Below are 21,907 nucleotides of genomic sequence, written 5' to 3'. Positions count from 1 at the left end.
AATCCTTGGTTGGAACAAAAATGGAAATTAAAAAAAAAATCTAAACTAAATATTCAAGGAAGATACAAACAAGACAAAATATTAATGTGACCGCAATTTTTTTTTAAAATTTAAAATGTAAGTAAATGATGGATACAACACTTTATAATTTCATGCGATTATAAAGCGCTTGTCTGGATTAACCTTCGCTATGAGCGGATAAAGCCGAATATTTGAAAGCCAATGATGTACAAGAACAGAAACACGTCAAGATTTATTTGACCAAATCAGAGACCTATGTCCACACATATATGTGTCTCTGACCAAATTAAAGGACCGGAAAAACCACATCCATCAAAGTAAGGTTAACGTTCTGTTCAGACATTTAAACTGATTTTGTATAATCTGTCGATTAAATGTTTATTAATTACAATGATCAGGTATAAACATGTCATAATTAACTTCCTTGTAGGAGGCTGACATATTGAAAAAGATCGAGAATTCAAACAGACATAACATACACAGGTGAATTAAGCTTTACATAAACAAAAGATGTTTGATTTTAAAATAATGCAAATATAGTTTAATAACTTTGCATAATATGTCTTTTTTTTTTTTTTACTTTTTGCAAAAGTTTTTTTTATTCAATAGAATTCTAAAAAGTAAAATTTAGTAGCCGTTAAAATATGGTAAACTATTAAAATTAAATATAAAATGGAAAATGGAAATGGGGAATATGTAACCTTCATATTTATTGATTCACGTCCAAGGACTTCATTTACAAATACCATTAAAGATTACATATGAAAATGAGGAAAAGTTATGGTCAAATGAACCCTGTAAAACTTATAAAATTTAAAAAAAAAAAGGGAGGTGGTATGTTTGCAAACGAAAATACTATCCACTAAAGTCCAAATGATATGTCAATGTTAGCAACTCTATGTCACTGCACGGCCTTCAACAATGAACAAAATTCAAAAATGATATTCAATTTAAAACAACAACTCCAGATTTGGGACGAAGTCATGCTACAGAGCCTGTGATAACACATTTTTCGTGTTTTTAGGTGAATCTGTAATAGCTTATGATTGATTTCAACTCTAATTGTCAACTTCCCATTTTCACTCTGTTCATCGTATGGCAATTACTACATATCCCAATAAACTGACACAGTATGAACCATCTGTTGTTGAAAGAAAAAAAGCAAACAAAACCTTTAATGCAGTTGGTACATGATTGCCTCTCTGTTTCAATTTCGAACTGGGTCATAGTTTTTTTTAAAACTTTTTTAAATGATTTCTATCAGGTCTCATGAATGCAAAAGCTGCAACAAATCGCCAAAATATTGAAATATTCATTTACACAATTTTTCAGTTATACGAGAAATCTACTTCATGGTCTGCACTAAACTTTGAACACATAGACCATGCTAAAAAAAACTAATATCATGTTGACTTTGACCTTGCAGATATATGAATTACTCTTTGTATATGTTTAGGTTATGGCATCCAGTAAATCTATACCCCGTGGGCCTTGCCAAGAAGGAGAAGTTTACAATACAGCTGTTATATGGTGTTATAATTGCAACGAGGGACTATGCTCAGTATGTTCTAAACGTCATAAAAAATTCAAAGGTACACATGATCACAAGACCATTGATGCCAAAATTTATCAATTGTCCATTCAAACAATAAAAACAGAATGTGATCAACATTTTCAAGAGTTTAGCATGTACTGTCCTGCTCATTTGATACCTTGTTGTGATAAATGTATTTCAGCTAGACATTCAAAATGTACTGGAATACAAAAGTTAGATATTGTAGTGGAGAAAACAAAAATTCTTAAATTTAAAGAATCTGTTGAGAGAGACATAAATTCTATCATATTAGTTTTTGATGAAACAATAAACAACAAATCAAAAAACATTAAAACAGGAGAAAAGCAGAATAAGCGCATAAAGAAATCAATTAAAAAAATTCGAAAGAAGATAAACAGACATTTAGATCACCTAGAGATACAGTTATGCCAAAAAACAGATCACATTTGGATCCAGGAAAGGTCAACAGCAACCCATCTCATTTCTGAAATCGAAGATAAAGAGAAAAACTTAAAGGAATTGAAAGAACATTTACAAACAGTAACAGCACAGACATCAAAACTCCAAACATTTCTAGGTGTACATCAAATTGAACAACAAGTACATCAATATCAACAATATGTTGACGGTCTAGAAAACAATGACATAACTAAAGAATTTAACATCATGATGAAGCAAAATGAGGAGATGGAAAAGATACTAAGCAATATAGAATCATTAGAATCCTTGGGGGAAATTGCTGTTGTCCAAAGTGACAAAACCGTAAATAGAGAAAAGAGTGTGTATAAGAAAGCACAAGTTAAATCACACGGACAATCCAACATAAATAACGCGACAATGAATATTGAAACAGAAAAGATAGAAATGAACATGAAGAAGTACATCACTGACATAATTTGTCTTAGGGATGGAAGATGTATATTAGTTGAACAGTATGGGAAGGTAAATATTCTTGATTCTGATGGAAAACTTCAAAAACAGTTACCAGTATCTGGTAAAGCATGGAGTGCTACAGAGATAAAGCAGGACATTATTGCCATAACTTATCCTCGTGAGCAGTCTATCAAGATATTCAATATGGGGGATGGAAACATTACCAAGTTTATCACATTTGACAAACAATGCTGGGGATTATCCTTCTCCAATAATTCTCTTGCTGTTGGTTTGAGTACTGCAAATGAAATCCGTATTATAGACTTGGAAGGAAGAACTCTAAAATCTACGGAAGTTCCGTGTGAATCTACACTGGACCACCTTGTCTACAAGAATGACAGAGTTGTCTATAGTGACTATAATGGTAATGCAGTATACTGCATTGATGGATCAGGTAAACAGATCTGGCAATACACACAGGGTTTAGAAGGACCGAAAGGACTTTGTACAGATAGCCATGGAAACGTTATTGTAGCAGAATGCAAAGCTGATAGAATAATACTAATATCAAAAGATGGACAGGAGAGTAAAGTACTGATTAGTGAAGAAGATGGACAGGAATACTTAAGGTGTATTTGTGTTAAACATGAGGAGTCATCAGGTTTTATTTGTGATGACTATGGCAAATACTTAGCTCGATTTAAGTTATCTTATGGATAACTGTTATAGAAAGGCAAAAGACTGAAGTATTTTTGTGTGTTCTTCAAATACGGAAGCCTTTATATCTCACTTTTAAGGGTTTTGTTTCTCAATCTTTAGTTTTATGTAAATAAAGGTTACTTTTCTTTTAAACTTTTCTTTTTTCTTTATTGAAACTGTCTTTTTTGCCATAAAGTTGCCTGTTTCATTGGACTTATGGTTTTCAATTGCCTACATTGTATCTTCTACAGTTGTAACACCAATACCAATACAAGTGACACTGCTATGCACCTGTAAATACTGATCGAATTTACAGCAAAATGACTAGCATGTGTAGGTAAAGGTAATATCTTTGATTTGCTTGCTGAGCCGTGGAATTATTATAATGTTAGGTATACTACCCTCCTTTCGGAGATGTCTAGTTCTACAGACAGTTAGATTGGTTATGTCAGGACTAGGCTACTCTTAAGGTAGATTCATGGTATACCGCCATCTTGGATTGCACAATCGCAGTACAAAATCGGTCTAATTATTTGCCTAAATCTGCAAATTTGGAGACAGATTTGCAATTCAATGGTTAGACTGTTTTTTCTATTTGAAGACAAATTGTTAATTAATCGTATTATTCAAAATATTTTAACAAATATCAATTTTTTTGGTATAAAAATTATTTTTTTCAAATGAGCCATTTAAGGGGAAATAACTCTTAGTACAAAATTTATACTGGGCTAATAGGGAAATTTTTTATTTTTACTTGTAGCAAGAAAACAAGTTCGGTGACACCATGTTTTCTTTATATTTTCTTAAAACATATTATGAAACCTTTCTTCTCACAATTTATTTCAAAATTCTATCTCATAGAATTTTTTTTATGCACACTAATGTGTTTTTTCATGAACAAACTAACCAAATTTTGGCAATTTTCAACGACCCATAGCTTGAAAAATAGCACGGTGACCCATACTTTTTATTAAATTTTTGAAAAGAGCATAATAAAATCTTCATTTCGGCAAATTATGAAAAAATTCTGTCTCAAAAAATATATACTTGTGATCTACCTTAAAGGAGGATGGTATACCTAACTGTATCTGCTGTATCTTTATTTCACATAACTTTTATTTTTCTAGTGAGAAGATATCATCTTTATAGCAGACATGAGAGTAAATGATAATAGTTCTTTTTATTCTTCATAAGTTCCAGTATGAAGTTTGCCTCATGTGAATAGAGGAAAATGTCGTCATTCAACTAAGAGGAGCAATCATAAATATTTAGGAATGCTCATGCATTGTTTGTTGATTGATTGACTGTTGGTTGCTTAACGTTCAGTGGCAAATATTTCATGCATGTTCAGGACGAGAACAAGATAACAATAAATACAATATGCAGGTCTTGTAATGATAAGGCATTCAGGATGATGGTCGAGGAAATTTGGAATGCCACTGGAAAATGAGGGTATATTGGATAGGGACAGAAATTTTGCCTCATGTTAATAAAGGAAAACGTCGTAATACAAGAAGAGGAGCATTGTTTGATTATAAATATTTAGCAATGCTCATGCATTGTTTGTTGAAAAACTATCTTAAATATCATCAAACATAACATATATACATTGCCAATGTCTTTATAATGACAGATTGAGAGTATATTTTGTCAAACTATGTCCTTAAAGTATTTGTCCCTGCATAAAACAAGATATTTATCTACATTGTACATTTTTCTGTGAAACAAATAGAGAAAAATCCTTGTTAGTATTTCTTTAAGTTGGGAATGGGGAATAATACTTGTGTATTAAAAGGTAAACAAGTCAATTGGGTTTTGTTTGCAAAAAGGAAAAAGAATATGACTATAAGTATAATTTTTTGGAACTAAAAGTATCCACATCTGATTCACATCTCCCGTAGAATACCGGTATGTTGTTTCAAAATAAATCTGAATCAGGATTTGCATTCCTACCAAAGTTGATTTTAATAATTTAGAAAGAGGATTTGGATAGCATTTAACATACCCAAATAAGGACACTTATGTAATTTAGAGGTAAAACCTTTGCAAAATCATTTTATATTTATATGCTATTGGCTCCTCAGTCAGTTAGTATGGTCTAGTCCAAAATATGGTATCTTTATATCAATAGTATGTTCTCTTCATACATATGCATGTACTTTTTCTGCGAAATACTAATCAGTCATCAATCAATACTGTTGTTCATGTACATGTTGAATCTCTTAGAAATATTTGCCACTGGATTTATTTAAATAGAAATAATTATTTTGTTCATTCATAAACTCTACCACTTACAAGACTTATAAGTTGTAATGTATAACAAAAGTCTAATTAAAAACAAGAGTGCACATGCTGAAATATCTCGCCCTCTTTACTTACCATTGATTTTATGTTGACAGTCCTATATATAAAGCTTTACTACAAGTATCCTTTAAACTCATCATAATTCAAGAAAATGTGGTCAAAGTCAGATAAATCAAACAATTATTACATGTACACCTTACAATTATTCAATACACTAAATATAGTTGACTTATTGCTTATATTTTCTAAGAAACAGATCTAACCACAAAAACTAAACATTGACCAATGAATCATCAAAATTAGTTCAAGGTTAGATAAATCATACCAGACAGACATGTACACCTTACAACCATCAATATATGTATTATATATAGTTGAACTATTGCTTTTAGTATCTAAGAAACAAACTTAACCATGACAACTTAACACTGACCAATGAACCATGAAAATGATATCAAGGTCAGATGATACCTGCCAGACAGACATATACACCTTACAATCCTTTCGTACAACAAATATAGTTGACCTATTGTTTACAGTTCAAGCAAACCAGAGCGAAACACAAAAACTTCATACTGAGCAATGGACCATAAAAATGAGGTCAAGGTCAAACAAAAGATGTGAGACTGACATGTACATCATAAAATATTTCCATACACCAAATGTAGTTGATCAAAGTATATAGAACGAGAAAAAAGACCATAAGACAAAAACTTAACTTTGACCACTGAACCATGAAAATGAGGTCAAGCATGGATAACACCAATTGGTAAGACATATGAATTGACAGACAGAAACTTTATAACATTTTGAGGCAACAATATACAAAGTATGAAGCATCCAGATCTTCTAGCTTATAAAATATTAAGCTTCCGAATCACTTTCTCTATATTGAGCTTTCTTCGACAGAAGTGGCAGGCTCAACAAAAACAATAACACAAAGACTAAAAAAAGTGCTTTATTCATAACAGATATCTATTCCTAGATATTTTAACAAGTTCAACAAAAACAATTTATTTCAATCTTTTTTTCAGACGTAACAGTTAACAAACTAATTAATTATAGTCCTGCAGATCTTTAATTTTATCAGTTATTTCTTTTTAAATCATGATTTTCACTCTAAAATTTTATATGTACCATCAGAATTTTTATAGATACTGCAAACTAAACCACAATTTTTGTACCTTCTTCATCATAGCTCAATAACAAAATCATTATAGATTTTTTGATTAATAGTATAAGAATCAAAAACAAACATTGACCAAGTAATAGTTCTATTCTTTACTCTTTCTTGTCGAGCAGTTGTAATGAAAACAATTATTTAATATCATCTTGAAGATCATGAATGCTGTACAAATAAACTTAAATAATAACAGGACTTAATTTTGAAATTATACATGTCTTCATAATTATTTAATTATAAAACTAAAGTTTCTATTAGCAATATGATAAGATTAATAGGCCACATTAAACAAATTCTTTCTTGTGTAAACACTAATAGGTCAAAACAGAAAAAAATAATCAGAAAAGCATTAAACCTTAAAGGTCAATCAACAACCTAACTCAAACTCAGAATAAAATAATGATGTGGATATCAAATCAGATTTGTGTAAAAATTAAAACTTCTAAAAAAAATAGTAATTTACAAATACTTCAAAGCAACGTCTGTAAACAGATGAAATAAAATAACAAAGTATTAAATATATTCAAAATATTTCACATCCTGTAACAAAAAAAATTATTCATGTTCATTATTCCACTTCAGCATAGTTGTCTACAATTCTGTTAATGTCCTCTAGCTTTAGTCTCTGTAGAAATGTTGACATCAGCTGGTCACCAGGAGCCATGTGTTTTCCATGCAGTATGACCTGAGCTGTAAGGACCAACAGGTGCTCCTTTATACCAGACAGGTCAGGCTTAAACACAAACCATTCAGGAAACCACAAATAAATCTGCATTAGATTTGCTGCATCTGTAGGAGTTGGTCTCTGCAAATAATGAAAATTAAATTTTCTTAAAATTATTAAAATTGAGAAAGGAAATGGGGAATGTGTCAAAAATGGGTCTTCAATGTAGCGAGAAATTGTACTAGACAACAATTCCATGTGAATTATATTATCCTTGTGTATATTGTATCAAGGTTGGTTTTCCTTTACCGTGTCAAGGTTGGTATTCATAGAAGACAGCAACCCAACAACACAAATTGAAATTTTCTGAATAAAGAAAAATGATAAATCAATAATTGTCAGTTCTTTCCTACTTCATTTTTGAAGGTTTCAAGTTCTATAGTCATGTGTTAAGTAGGGAAAACATTTGCCTTCATGGAAAATATGCTCCAAAACTATAAATGAGCATATTTGAAAACTGTCTTGGCTGTTTAAACCTCACATTTAGTTGATTCCTGTTACATATTACTTTTCAAAAAAGTACAAACAGGAAAAACTCTCTTTTTTATATTGCAAGTATACAGAAGGTGTGAAACAACTAATTTATTTCATAAAGCCTTATTTGTTTTACTTTTGTGATTTCTTGCAGGATCATTCAGCTTTAATTTTTATACCAACTTTTTCTCAAATAATAACAAAAATAAATAATAAATTTTAATAATTTAAATTCCTTTCTCACTGTCGCAATTTATAACTTTATATCTATCTTTTTTAAAGTTACAGAAGAACCTTCATTATCTGTATTTTTAATGTATATTAAGAAACAAACCTTTGTGGGATCTCTAGATAGACACAGTCTTACTAGTAACTTGACAATGTGTGGTACTGTATCTGTAATATATAATTTATAATGCTGATACACAAAATGTTACAAAAGATCAACATTAAACACACTTAAAAACATTGCCTGAATCACTCATTTGTAGAAAAAATTTCAGACAGACAGACATTTACAATGTGTCATTGATCAAATTTGTTCTTTCAGTGTATGTTTACTTGTGTCGATATGTCTTTTGATTAAGTTAAGCCATTTCAATTGATATTTTATTGTGTGTCTTTCTATGTTGTGATGTTACACTATTGTTTCGGGTAAGGGTGAAGGTTGGCATCTGTTAATATATTCAAACTCGCTGCATTTGTTTCACCTGTCTTAAGTTGGGAATCTGATGTTCACTAGTTGTGGTTTCTTGTTCTTGTTCATGAATGTTTCTCATTTTTTGTTTTTTATATAGATTAGACTGTTAGTTTTCCCCGTTTAAATGGTTTCAGATTTTCCTGTTCATAAATTGGGCTGTGAAACAAAAATTAGTTGTCAACTTTTGCCACTGAAATGTCAGAAACCCAAACACAATAAAATAATTTACCTGGTAAGGAGGGCAGATCTTGTTCCCTGTAGGTTCTACTATCCTGTAATCCCTGTCCTGACTGGTTCCCATAGAAAGGATTGTCCATGGAGAACAGTTCATAAATAATAGTACCTACAGCCCAGAGATCAGCTTTACTATAATCTAACCAGATATCTCTACCAGGAATGGCTGTTGAAATCTGTAATCATAATGGCAAACATTAATTAAAGAAGACAAAAAGTGAAGACATCTTTTTTTTCAATTTTGTTTTTATATCAATTCAGTATTTTTGACAAGCATTTATTATTGCAACTGTTGATTTTAAAATAACTGTAAGAAGAATAATTGCAATTTCAGAAAATGCAGAAAACTAGCAAGGCTTACAAAATGTTTAAAATACATGGTGCCTCTTCCTATAAACTTTTCAACACGGTCCTAATTGTAGTATTTGGTATAAATTTGATATACAAAATGTATTGTTTTTCCTCACAATTAACTTGTTATTCAATTGATTATTAAATAAGACTTTTAAAGTAAGAAATCATTCCTCAATGTAGCTCTATATGCACCAAACTTGTAACCTTGAAAGGAGAATAAATCATGTCAAATATATCAATTGAAGTCAAAACAGGCTAATTTGGAGTTTAGTATGGTGTTCATTATCACTGAACTAGTATATATTTATTTAGGGGCCAGCTGAAGGACGCCTCCGGATGCTAGAATTTCTCGTTGCATTGAAGACCTGTTGGTGACCTTCTGCTGTTGTCTGATCTATGGTCGGGTTGTTGTCTCTTTGGCACATTCCCCATTTCCATTCTCAATTTTATTATTCATGATTAAGATATACAAATTAAATTGGGAATGTGTTCATGGGACACAGATGATGATCATGGCCCCACACATAATGTTATGAAGGGACATAACTCAAGAACAGTAAAAGTGACACAACCAAAACTTGTACTTGATTCCAGTTTTGTGTGAATAAAAATTGTGTATAAGTTTCATAACATTTAATTGAGACAAACTAAAGTTAGAGAACAGAAACAAATATTTCTGCTTTTTTTCATTTGTAAAGAGGTTCAACTCTAGAACTGTAAAAGTGACACCATAAAAATTAAAACTTGATCAGAGTTTTGTGGTAATAAGTATTGTGCATATGTTACATACCATTTGTTGAGGCAAACTAAAGTTAGAGAATGGAAACAAAAATTCAGCAATATTTCCATTTGTAAAGAGGCATAACTCTAGAAAGGTAACCAAAATTAAAACTTGGCCTGTGTTTTAAGGTAATGTGCATTGTGTGTATGTTTCATAACATTTTGTTGAGGCAAATTGAAGTAGCAAAACTCTAGAATGGTAAAAGTGACCACACCAAAATTCAAACTTGATCTGTGTTTTGTGTTAATAAACATTGTGTATAAGTTTCAAAACATTTGGTTAAGGAAAGTAAAGTTGGAGAAGGGAAATCAATTTTGGGATGTACCGACATAGACAAAAAAAGGGTAAAATCCCACAGCGGGGCATACAAATATTTCTAAAACAAATGAATTACAGTGTTTGTTTAACTTTGTAGAAAAAAAATGAAAAACGCTGAAGCAAGGGAAAAAAATTCACAAATTTTTTAAACAGCAAAGAAAGTTAGTAGCTTAAATTTTTTTACCTTTCATTTACTATGGATTCATTTATTTTTCCTGCATACTTATTTTTCATGGATTGCCGAAACCTTGCATTTTCTTGAATATGTGATTTTGTGGTTTGCCGAAGTCAGGATACCATAGAAATTTGTATTTCGTTGAACATTTAAATTCGTCATTAACCTATACCCATGAAACCCAACAAATAATAATGAATATGCAGTCCTTACCTCAGGTGCCATTAATGAACAGTTGCCTCCCCTGTCTGTGTCAGATGTAAAGTATGGAATCTTCTGTCCAAATTCTGTGTCTGCCAAACAACACCCAAAGTCTCCGATTACTAGCTTGGGTACTGATTGTTCTGTCATATCAATATTAAGACTTTTATTAAATAAATGGAAACTGTTGGCTTAGATAACAAATACAAGGTCACATTACTAGTGAGCTCACTTATACAGTTAATCCTGCATATTAAGTTTACCTTTGAGTCAAAATAAAACTGCCATTACAACAGAGATGACCTTTGAATTGAGGTTCAAAATGCAAAAATAATAATACAGTGGTACAAGAAAAGGGTATAATTTGGAGTTTAGTATGACGTCCATTATCACTGAACTTGTATATATATTTGTTTAGGTGCCAGCTGAAGGACGCCTCTGGGTCAGGGAGTTTCTCGCTGCATTGAAGACCTGTTGGTGACTTTCTATGGTCGGGTTGTTGTCTCTTGGACATCTTCCCCATTTCCATTCTCAATTTTATGATCTGACAAGACAGGTTTAGACATAATAAAGGTCATCTCTATAGCCAGTTTGAATGTAAGAAAATAACTGAAGGATACAAGTACAAAAGTCAGCAATCCATGAGGCCACCATTAACTTTAAGATACCGACAGAGGGATGTACAGATGGACAAGGGTAAAAAATAATGCCCCCTCTGCTACAAAGGGGAAAGAGGAGAGGAAGGGGAAGGGCATAACAAAATAGATCTCAAATGAAAAAGATTTAGTTCATTTATATAAGCCAAAGGAAATATCAGGGGAATTCAATTTATGTCATAATTATATCAAGTCAAAATGCCATCTTTATATCGAATAGTATATTAAAGAGAATTGAAATAGCAACCTTACAAACTCACATGACCAACATTTTCCCTTGCAAATATATATTAAAGATCAATAATTATTCATCTTTCTCAATATTTTACAAATTACGAGTAAAAAAATGCAGAGAAGAGGGATATGAGAAATACAGTCATAAGGGCACAACTCTGATCAAATAAAGCTGTAAAATATGATGGCAAATACAGCACTTTATAAGGTAAGAAAGATAAAGGTAACAAACTATATCTAACTAATTTGATACATGACTTTAGAATACGTAAAACAATCATCTATACAATTATGAAAGCTAAGCCCAAGAAATTATTCAAAACATGTGCATTTTTTTCAATATCTGTTTATTTTGTAGAATACACTGAACTAAGTTTTCTAATTTTATACAACAGTCAAGACAGGTATTTTAGAAAATGAGCAATCAACCTTACAGTAACACATTTTTTTAGAGCTTAATAAATTGTAAACAGTGTGACAAATTCACAAGCTGAGTCCAAAATAATCAGCAGCCAAGTTTTATATAATACACATCAATAACCTCTGGAATTTTTTTTTATCCTTCCCATTGACAACATAAATATTCACACAAGGGAGACAGTTTATATAAGTTTTACTTGTTTCCAAAGCCCAGTATTTATATTGTATAATTATATTTCATGCACTTTTGAAAAATAAAATATTGTTTAAACTAACATAAATATTTTTTTTTTCAACTTCAACTTTGTTAGAACCCCAGAATAACATTCATGAGTATCACACATGCATACACCACAACAACATAGTATTGACAAGGTAGTTTCAGCAAGATTATAGTACATTTCAGATATCAAAGTTATAATTACACATTCAACTATTTGTAGATAAGTAATTCATTCAAGAATATTTCTAATGTATACTTTTGCATACATAATATATCATACCTGAAATTTCCAAAAACATGTTGTCTGTTTTAATGTCTCTGTGAGCTATCCCATGATTCCCTAGATGGACTATTCCCTCCAACAGCTGAGTCAGCAGAAGACATCTGGTTCTAACGTCTGGTTTGTGCTCTTCTAAATATTCTCTCAGTGTCATATCATATCTAAAATCAGTATGGTTAATTTAAACAGAATTCATTATTGACAAAGAGAGAATAACAAAGAATAAGAACAATAAAAAATAGCAGTCAAATATTAGAATCAGTTTTCCTGATTATATTATTTGTATATATATAAATGTACATTGTAATTTACCACAAAATTTCCTGTAATTTCTTTCATTGTATAATTCAGTATTGTTAGAAGTCAATAGGTGTTTGTCAAAGAGAACGGTTTAAAGTCACTCGGCTAGAAAACAAAGTAAACCTTTACAATTTTTTTACTTAGATTACTAAAAACAAATACCATTTCACATAAATGTAAACGTTATTTTTGATTCACTTCAACACCATGAACTTTTCCATTACTATATCACAAGGGAGGTGTATCTAGTGCCCTGTACCAAACAGAACCATAGTCAGATTGTGTATCTAGTGGCCCTGTACCAAACAAAACCATAGTCAGATTTAGAAGGGCCTGTCCTTCCTCTTTTGGGAAAAAAAAAGTTGATTATATAGGGAATCACTGATGCATGACTAGAGCGGAGTCCCCTCTTATGAAAACTTCTGGATCTGCCACTGGGAACTGCTTATACTTCCAGAGCACATCAGTTCAATCCCACTTTTTTATGGAGTTTGTATTATACAGATTTTAGTAAATATGTGTAGCATTCTTTGGTTTTTCTTTTAGTCATTGTATCACAAGTTTTTTGGTGCCCTCTTGGTAAATTAACCCAAAAGAATGTACAACATTAAAGACCATTTAGTTATTCCTTTATGTTTATCTTTTAACTTCTTCATTTCTAATTAAAATTGTTTGTGAAGATTCTTACTTCTTCATCACGATGTACATTGTCATATTACGTCCTAGTCCATTTGAATACAGTCTCTTGGGTAATGCAGCTGGATAGGTTTCCATGGCAACAGACAACTGAGGCACGTTAAAGGGATCAACAAATGCCCCAATCATATCGACAATGTTTGGATGCTGGGGTAAGGATTTTAGTCTGACTCTGTTTCTGTAAAGATAATAATGACAATGAATAGGTTTTATAATATAAACTTTATAGAGGCCCATAAAAGCCTGAATCACTCAACAGGTCAATATTTGCCCTATTGATATTAACATTCAATCATAATCTAAAAATATGTTTTAAAACTCTTCCATTTTATTTTTTTATAAATCTGGTAATACTGATCAATTTGCAGTTTACATTTTTTTAGCTTATTATATATATATATGTATAAAATCAATCAATGCAACAAGTGTGTTACAATATTTCTCCACCGGAGGCAGTTTAATGTTAATATTTAAAGCGTGAGACTTGCGGAGCTTTTGAATTTAACTGTCGAGAGTGTAGATACAATGTACATGTATATTCTAATACACAGCTATAGTGGTGAAATCTGTTTCTCTAATGATTCTCATCCTTCCTTTACAAATATTTGCAGAAAGTTGTGTATAAGTGACGTCATCAGGCATGGTCCCCTTTTTCAGGACTTCACAATAGGACTGACTGGTAGATAGGTAGGACTAGTACCCTGTAACAAACTGTAAACCTACCTAAAGTACCATGAATCCCCTAGCTGGTAGATGGGAACTTTAGCAGGGACAGTCTCCTTTTCCATGGCCTTCATTATAGAATCAGCTTTTGATTCGACTTCATAGTTAAACATCATCTTTATAGCCAGGTTATACTTGATTGATGTGATATCTTCTATTGACCCTTTTAAAAAGACAACTCTACATATGACTCATTAGTGTAATAGTATTGCCATTTTAATTGTGATGAAATTCTACCATGGGTATCATAAGAAAATTAACATTGCAACCCATAGAAGAAAATGTGAATGTCATGCCATGTCCAGGCCTTTTAAAGCTGAAATATGGTATATGGTATGGGTTTAGATCATTGTTGAAGGCAATACAGTACCCTTTTGTTGCTTGCTTAAATCTGTGCCATTTGGACAAGTGGTTAATTGTCTCATTAGCACCTTACAACATCTCCTCATTTTGTAAGGCCAGCAATTTTGTTTAAAGGTTTATAATCTTCGTACTTCATTTTTATCGAAAATAGAAATTGAAGCATGTACATACTTATAAAATTCATTGACCATCAATAAATATTCTAAAAATAACTAATTTACAAGTAAAATAGTATTTTATAGCAATAGTTGGAATACAAATGACACATATGAATCCTTACCTGTTTCAATTCCTTCCTCCTCAATAAATGACCACTTATCACATTCCTCCTCAGATTCTGTATTTTCACTCTCTCCATCAGTCAATTCAGTTGAAATGGACATACTATCCAAAGAAATTTCATCATCAAAGTGATACTGGTTCAGGGTCACCTCTCTGCTCTCAATGAAGGAAAAACTGTCAATTATCTCCCCTTCATTTATTGAAAAACTTGACATAGCTGTCTCCCCTTCACTGATCACAGAAAATGATTGGCTGGTTTCTTCCTCAACATATAGTTCAGTAGGTGGGTACCATTTATCTTCTTCATCCTCCACACTGGTTGATTGTAAAGTAACAACATTTTCAAAATCTACAAACATATGGGAAAAGGGAGATAATTCAAATTTACATTTAGAATCTACAGAAAACATTTAATAGCACACTGTATATAGCCTGTATGTTGATCTCAAAATGTCTTCTTTATGTTACCATCTCATTCTCATATGCGCCACTTCTCCTTTATTTCATATTTATCTGAAAATCTAACGTTTGTCATCGGCAACTTATTTTCTCCAAATTAAGCAAAGTGTGATGGGTATTAGTGAAAAATGTATACCTTGTTTGAAATGAGATATATATATATGTGTGTTAAAAATATGCCAAAATAGTCTCTTTGTGACAACTTTTCATAAATATTTTGATATTATCCAAGGCTTATTTTGAACCAAAATGTCTCTATGGGCAAGTCATTGGTTTCTAACTATAGCTTAAACATGTGCACGTGTAAAATTGCCTTAATAGAACCAATTTGTCCATTTCAACATGTTTATGACATGAAAGTGACACCACAAACTAAATAGTTTAGATTATAATTTGTAATGTTCATTTCAATTATCAATACAATTTGAAACATTATATTGAAAGGATTAAAGAATTTTACTTTTTTTGCAATTTCAGTGGCCTAATACATGTACAAATGTGCGCCTCTTCAGATGAAGAGCCTGGTGCCTGGTGTTATACAAGAGTACTAAAAAAAAACAATCAAACCTGAAGAATTATCCAGCTGTAGGGTCACTTCCTGTCCATCTTTCTGTCTAGCTTCAAACACAACAGCATTACATCCTTTACCAATTACCTGACCTAGGTCAAAGGATTCCAGGGACAGTTGTTGTATAATTGGACTGGTCTTGATTCTGTTCTGTAGAACTTCCTGAAATTAATTACATAAATAAAGTTCCAAAAATATATCATGGAAAATAATAATGATGGATGAATTGGTTTTAATATAAACCATAGGCAAATATTACATTCATATACATGTGTACATGTAGCATTGTTCATTTATAGGTAAATATTGTAACCAATGATGGGTCATTTGAAAAATATAAGTATTAAGTCATTATCACTTGGGTGGAATTATTACTCATTTCATTAGTACTTTTTGATATTTCTGGAAAATATTTAGCACTAAAAAGCACACAAAAGGGTTAATTTTCAAATACATGATATACATGTACGCAAATGTTCTTGCTGTCCTAGAAAAATTGAGTCTCAAAGTCTAGACAAAAAAATGGCTTTGTCATTTTCATTGATGCCACAGCAAAAAATAAAACTAAGCCTTTCAAGATGCAATAACTATTTGGTCTGGTATCTCACTAGATGCCAAAGCAACTTAATTAACTGTCCACAAGAAAAGACAACTTGGACCTTAAAGACATGTAAGTCAACTAGGACTGTCTGACATTTCTTTTAATAATTTGTCCCAGTTGAAATTTTAGACTGTCAGCACTTTATTAGACAGTCCAGCACTTTATTAGACAGTCCAGCACTTTATTAGACAGTCCACATGGTCCAGCACTTTATTAGACAGTCCAGCACTTTATTAGACAGTCCAGCACTTTATTAGACAGTCCAGCACTTTATTAGACTGTCCAGCACTTTATTAGACAGTCCAGCACTTTATTAGACAGTCCAGCACTTTATTAGACAGTCCAGCACTTTATTAGACAGTCCAGCACTGTATTAGACTGTCAGCACTTTATTAGACAGTCCAGCACTTTATTAGACAGTCCAGTTCTTTATTAGACAGTCCAGCACTTTATTAGACAGTCCAGTACTTTATTAGACAGTCCAGCACTTTATTAGACAGTCAGCACTTTATTAGACAGTCCAGCACTTTATTAGACAGTCCAGCACTTTATTAGACAGTCAGCACTTTATTAGACAGTCCAGCACTTTATTAGACAGTCCAGCACTTTATTAGACAGTCCAGCACTTTATTAGACAGTCCAGTACTTTATTAGACAGTCCAGCACTTTATTAGACAGTCAGCACTTTATTAGACAGTCCAGCACTTTATTAGACAGTCCAGCACTTTATTAGACAGTCAGCACTTTATTAGACAGTCCAGCACTTTATTAGACAGTCCAGCACTTTATTAGACAGTCAGCACTTTATTAGACAGTCCAGCACTTTATTAGACAGTCCAGCACTTTATTAGACAGTCAGCACTTTATTAGACAGTCCAGCACTTTATTAGACAGTCCAGCACTTTATTAGACAGTCAGCACTTTATTAGACAGTCCAGCACTTTATTAGACTGTCAGCACTTTATTAGACAGTCCAGCACTTTATTAGACAGTCCAGCACTTTATTAGACAGTCCAGCACTTTATTAGACAGTCAGCACTTTATTAGACAGTCCAGCACTTTATTAGACAGTCCAGCACTTTATTAGACAGTCCAGCACTTTATTAGACAGTCAGCACTTTATTAGACAGTCCAGTTCTTTATTAGACAGTCCAGCACTTTATTAGACAGTCCAGCACTTTATTAGACAGTCCAGCACTTTATTAGACAGTCCAGCACTTTATTAGACAGTCAGCACTTTATTAGACAGTCCAGCACTTTATTAGACAGTCAGCACTTTATTAGACAGTCAGCACTTTATTAGACAGTCCAGCACTTTATTAGACAGTCCAGCACTTTATTAGACAGTCAGCACTTTATTAGACAGTCCAGCACTTTATTAGACAGTCCAGCACTTTATTAGACAGTCAGCACTTTATTAGACAGTCCAGCACTTTATTAGACAGTCCAGCACTTTATTAGACAGTCCAGCACTTTATTAGACAGTCAGCACTTTATTAGACAGTCCAGTACTTTATTAGACAGTCCAGCACTTTATTAGACAGTCAGCACTTTATTAGACAGTCCAGCACTTTATTAGACAGTCCAGCACTTTATTAGACAGTCAGCACTTTATTAGACAGTCCAGCACTTTATTAGACAGTCAGCACTTTATTAGACAGTCCAGCACTTTATTAGACAGTCCAGTACTTTATTAGACAGTCCAGCACTTTATTAGACAGTCAGCACTTTATTAGACAGTCCAGCACTTTATTAGACAGTCCAGCACTTTATTAGACAGTCAGCACTTTATTAGACAGTCAGCACTTTATTAGACAGTCCAGCACTTTATTAGACAGTCCAGCACTTTATTAGACAGTCAGCACTTTATTAGACAGTCCAGCACTTTATTAGACAGTCCAGCACTTTATTAGACAGTCAGCACTTTATTAGACAGTCCAGCACTTTATTAGACAGTCCAGCACTTTATTAGACAGTCAGCACTTTATTAGACAGTCCAGCACTTTATTAGACAGTCCAGCACTTTATTAGACAGTCCAGCACTTTATTAGACAGTCCAGCACTTTATTAGACAGTCCAGTTGACTTATTAGTCTGAGTAGTCTGTTCAAGTTGCTGGTATATTCATTCTAACAATCATGGCAGTAGATCTCTGAGTGTAGATGACAATCATAACAAGAACTATCTTTAAAAAAGATATCCGACGTATTTAAATTTGAGTATATGTTTTAAACTATCATTTCGATAACCTTCAGAAGCACAATGACTTAAATTTTAAATCTCCATCTGAATGTAACTACAAGAAATTCTGTTTACATTCACCAAAACCCTGCGGAAATCTCACATGTGTAGGTGCGTTCTAAAAGTCATGTACGTTCGTACAACAAAGTTTACATTAAAAATTATATAATTGTCCCAAATAAACAGCTGTCATGGTTGCAAAGAGCTATTGGATAAACAATTATTTTAATAAAAATATAAATCTTTGTAAGATCTTGTTCAAATATTTATAGTTTTTCACTTGCTTTCCATCACGATATAATTAACGAGACGTTTTTTCAAACATAACCAAATCACCCACCATGACAGCATTTTGTCCAATCACAGAAAGGATTTTCGAGCATGCGTATTCTGTTGACATAGTTCAGCGTCCTTAAGTTCAAAGGGCAAAAACCTAAACTATACCGACTACGTCGGAAAAACAAGAATGTGTCTATACTAGTACACAAATGCCTGACTCTCACTATCATTTTCTATGTTCATAACTGGACTGTGAAATTGGGATCAAAAATCTAATTTGGCATTTAATTAAGAAAGATCATATCATAGGGGACATTTGTACTAAGTTCCAAGATGATTGGACTTCATCTCATCAAAATCTATCTTGACCAAAAACGTTAACCTGAAACTAGTATAAGTACTATCATTTTCTATGTTCTTTAGACCGTGAAATACGGGTAAAAAATCAAATTTGGCATTCAACTAAGAAAGATCATATCATAAGGAACATATGTACTTCAACTTCATCAAAAACTACCTTGACCAAAATCTTAAAACCTGAAGCGGGACAGAGGGACGAAAGAACAAAAGAACGCACTCTGGGCACAGACCAGAAAACATTAATGCCCCTTCACTATCGTAGGTGATCATAGGTGGCAGGCCCGTAGCTAGGAATTTCCAAGGGGGGAGGGGGATATTTGGACTGATGAACTCGACTTTAACAGTCACAATTTGAACAGAACGTCTTCTTCTTCTTCTTCCGAATACGGGAGTAGACTCCTAGGTAGGAGTGTAAAACTTCCCGGAACTTGTGTGCTATGTACATATGGACTTAATTTAAAAATAATATGACAAGAAAAATCGTTATCAATAACATATATACATTATGTACAGTGGCTTTAAAGTTTAATAAGTTGCTGTGGATCCTTCAAATGTTAGAGTGGATATGCCACTTTTGAAGGATTCCAGGGTGTCTGACATACCTATTGCTTCAGGTAGTGAGTTCCAGTCCGAAATAGTGTGAGGATAAAATGAAAATTTATAGAAATCTTTATTTGTTGATATTTGCCTAAATTTATGTTTCCCCCTAGTGCGTCTATCAGATATTGTTAAGTTGTCCTTAGGAACTTCAACTAACCCCCAATTTATTTTATACAGCATAGTTAATCTAGCCTTTTTCCTTCTTAATTCTAAATTTTCCCATTCCAATGATTTTATTAAATTTGAAACTGCTCCAGGTGATCTGTCTTTATAATCATTGATGACAAACCTGGCTGCCTTACGCTGTACATGCTCAACCTGAGTGATGTGTTGTTTTTTGTACGGATCCCAGACAGGGGAAGAGTATTCGACGACCGGACGGACAAGTGATGTGTACGTAAGGTTTTTAACCTTACGTGTGCAGCTTTTTAAGTTCCTACGAAGAAAACCTAAGGTTTTATTTGCCTTACAAGTAATATTGTTTATGTGTTCCCCAATCAAGATCATGGCTTATAGTTACACCTAAATATTTACTGTCTTTTACTGCTTCTAAAATATGATTATGCAATATATAATCAAAAGTGGAAGGTTTACTTTTTTTAGAAATATGAATTACATAACACTTCTCAGGATTAAAATTCATTTGCCAATTTTCTTCCCATTTTACTAAACTAGACAAATCTTTTTGAAGTAATTGTGCATCAGAACTATTATTTACATTTCTATACAATAAACAGTCATCTGCAAAAAGTCTTGCATTGCAAGTTACATGTTCGGGTAGGTCATTTATAAAAAGTAAACATAATGTTGGGCCTAAAACTGTTCCCTGAGGGACACCAGAATCAACTGCTAATTTTGAAGATTTTACACCGTTTAGTAGTACTTGCTGTTGCCTGTCAGCTAAAAAGTCATTTATCCAATTTAAATTTTGATTTCTTATACCATAAAATTCTAATTTCTGGGCTAATCTTTTATGGGGGACTTTATCGAAAGCTTTGGAAAAATCTAAAAGTATGACATCTATTTGGTTACCATATCCCAATGATTTAGCAAGGTCTTGTATGCTGATGATAAGTTGGTTCTCACAAGACCTTTTGCTTCTAAACCCATGCTGACTATCATTTAATATGTTATTGTTATAACGTTGACTTTAACAGTGCTTATTTGGTTTCAAAAGGGGGGGGGGGAGGTCGTCCCAACCCCCCCCTCAAACACCCCCTGGCTACGGGTATGGGTGGGGCATAAAAATACAAATCATCTATAACATACTTTGATCTCATCTGTCAATTTTTCATTTTCATTTTGTGCCGAAGTTGCCAGGGCCAAACCAACAAAGCCGAAAAATGGAAGTCGTTGTGGTCTTCCAAACTCGAAAGCTGCTCTTCGTCTTAGCTGACTCGCTATCGTTTTGTATGACACACGACTTGTAAATAAGATGCTTCTTACTGGAGCTATAACTTGAGATGTATGCAGACGGAAGAGTTCTGTTTTTGGTTGTCGGACTTCGACATTTTGTGGTTGTTTTGAAAGTGCGAGTCGAATAACATCCTTCCCACGTTTGAAGACATTTGAAATGACTTTGGCTGTCATTTTTGAGCCGTTCAGAGGGCTTAGGCCAACTGAAAGCCTAGCCCTCGAGATGATATATATCTATGTGAAAGCAGAAATAACTGTTTTTGTAAAAGAAGTATCTGCGCAATTAATTTCTGTCCTCCATTTTGCTGATGAAATATATTTCTGGGGTTACCTTGACCTAGAACGAAAAGTTCAAATAGCTTCCGAAGTTGGTATAAATTATCTCCCGTACTATTTCCCGCCAAACTGTCATTCGACGTATTCTGATCTATTGTGTTATTGGTCGTCACTCCACAAAATATATTCCTAAAAAGATATCTTGACCATAAATGACAAAAGCAAGCGCAGCGCACTATTATAACGACCTAAAAATGTATAGGTATCATAAAAAGGATGGAAACGCCTTAGAGATGTGGGATAATCATACCGTGAGTGGGTAAACTCAAGTGGGT

The 21,907-nt window shown here is 32.8% G+C and overlaps 2 protein-coding genes across 3 annotated transcripts; one reads left to right on the top strand and one right to left on the bottom strand.

The window, feature by feature from the left end:
* Positions 1-436: 436 nt before the first annotated feature.
* On the top strand, positions 437-3,283 carry LOC139500723 (uncharacterized). The gene is made up of 2 exons (XM_071289560.1): positions 437-504; positions 1,478-3,283. The coding sequence occupies exon 2, from the start codon at positions 1,481-1,483 to the stop codon at positions 3,167-3,169; it is 1,689 nt and encodes a 562-aa protein (XP_071145661.1). The 5' UTR covers positions 437-504; positions 1,478-1,480; the 3' UTR covers positions 3,170-3,283.
* A 3,113-nt stretch (positions 3,284-6,396) lies between these two features.
* Positions 6,397-21,657, bottom strand: LOC139500722 (serine/threonine-protein kinase Pink1, mitochondrial-like). Of its 2 annotated transcripts, XR_011658340.1 has the most exons (11): positions 21,150-21,640; positions 15,800-15,962; positions 14,772-15,122; positions 14,129-14,291; positions 13,398-13,583; positions 12,410-12,570; positions 10,609-10,739; positions 8,763-8,943; positions 8,168-8,229; positions 6,879-7,440; positions 6,397-6,800 (listed from the first exon to the last, which is right to left on the bottom strand). XR_011658340.1 is itself a non-coding variant. In XM_071289559.1 (10 exons), exons 1-10 carry the CDS (start codon positions 21,468-21,470, stop codon positions 7,204-7,206), a joined length of 1,956 nt encoding a protein of 651 aa, XP_071145660.1. In that variant the 5' UTR covers positions 21,471-21,657; the 3' UTR covers positions 6,397-7,203. The 2 variants fall into 2 exon arrangements, 1 of the variants encoding a protein (XP_071145660.1); XM_071289559.1 differs by having other exon boundaries at positions 6,397-7,440; positions 21,150-21,657.
* Between the last annotated feature and the right edge of the window lie 250 nt (positions 21,658-21,907).

This window comes from Mytilus edulis, chromosome 13 (genome assembly GCF_963676685.1).
Source record: "Mytilus edulis chromosome 13, xbMytEdul2.2, whole genome shotgun sequence".
Lineage (NCBI taxonomy): Eukaryota > Metazoa > Mollusca > Bivalvia > Mytilida > Mytilidae > Mytilus > Mytilus edulis.
The sequence above is the reverse complement of the archived record's forward strand: the minus strand, read 5'-3'. Positions and strand labels throughout refer to the sequence as shown.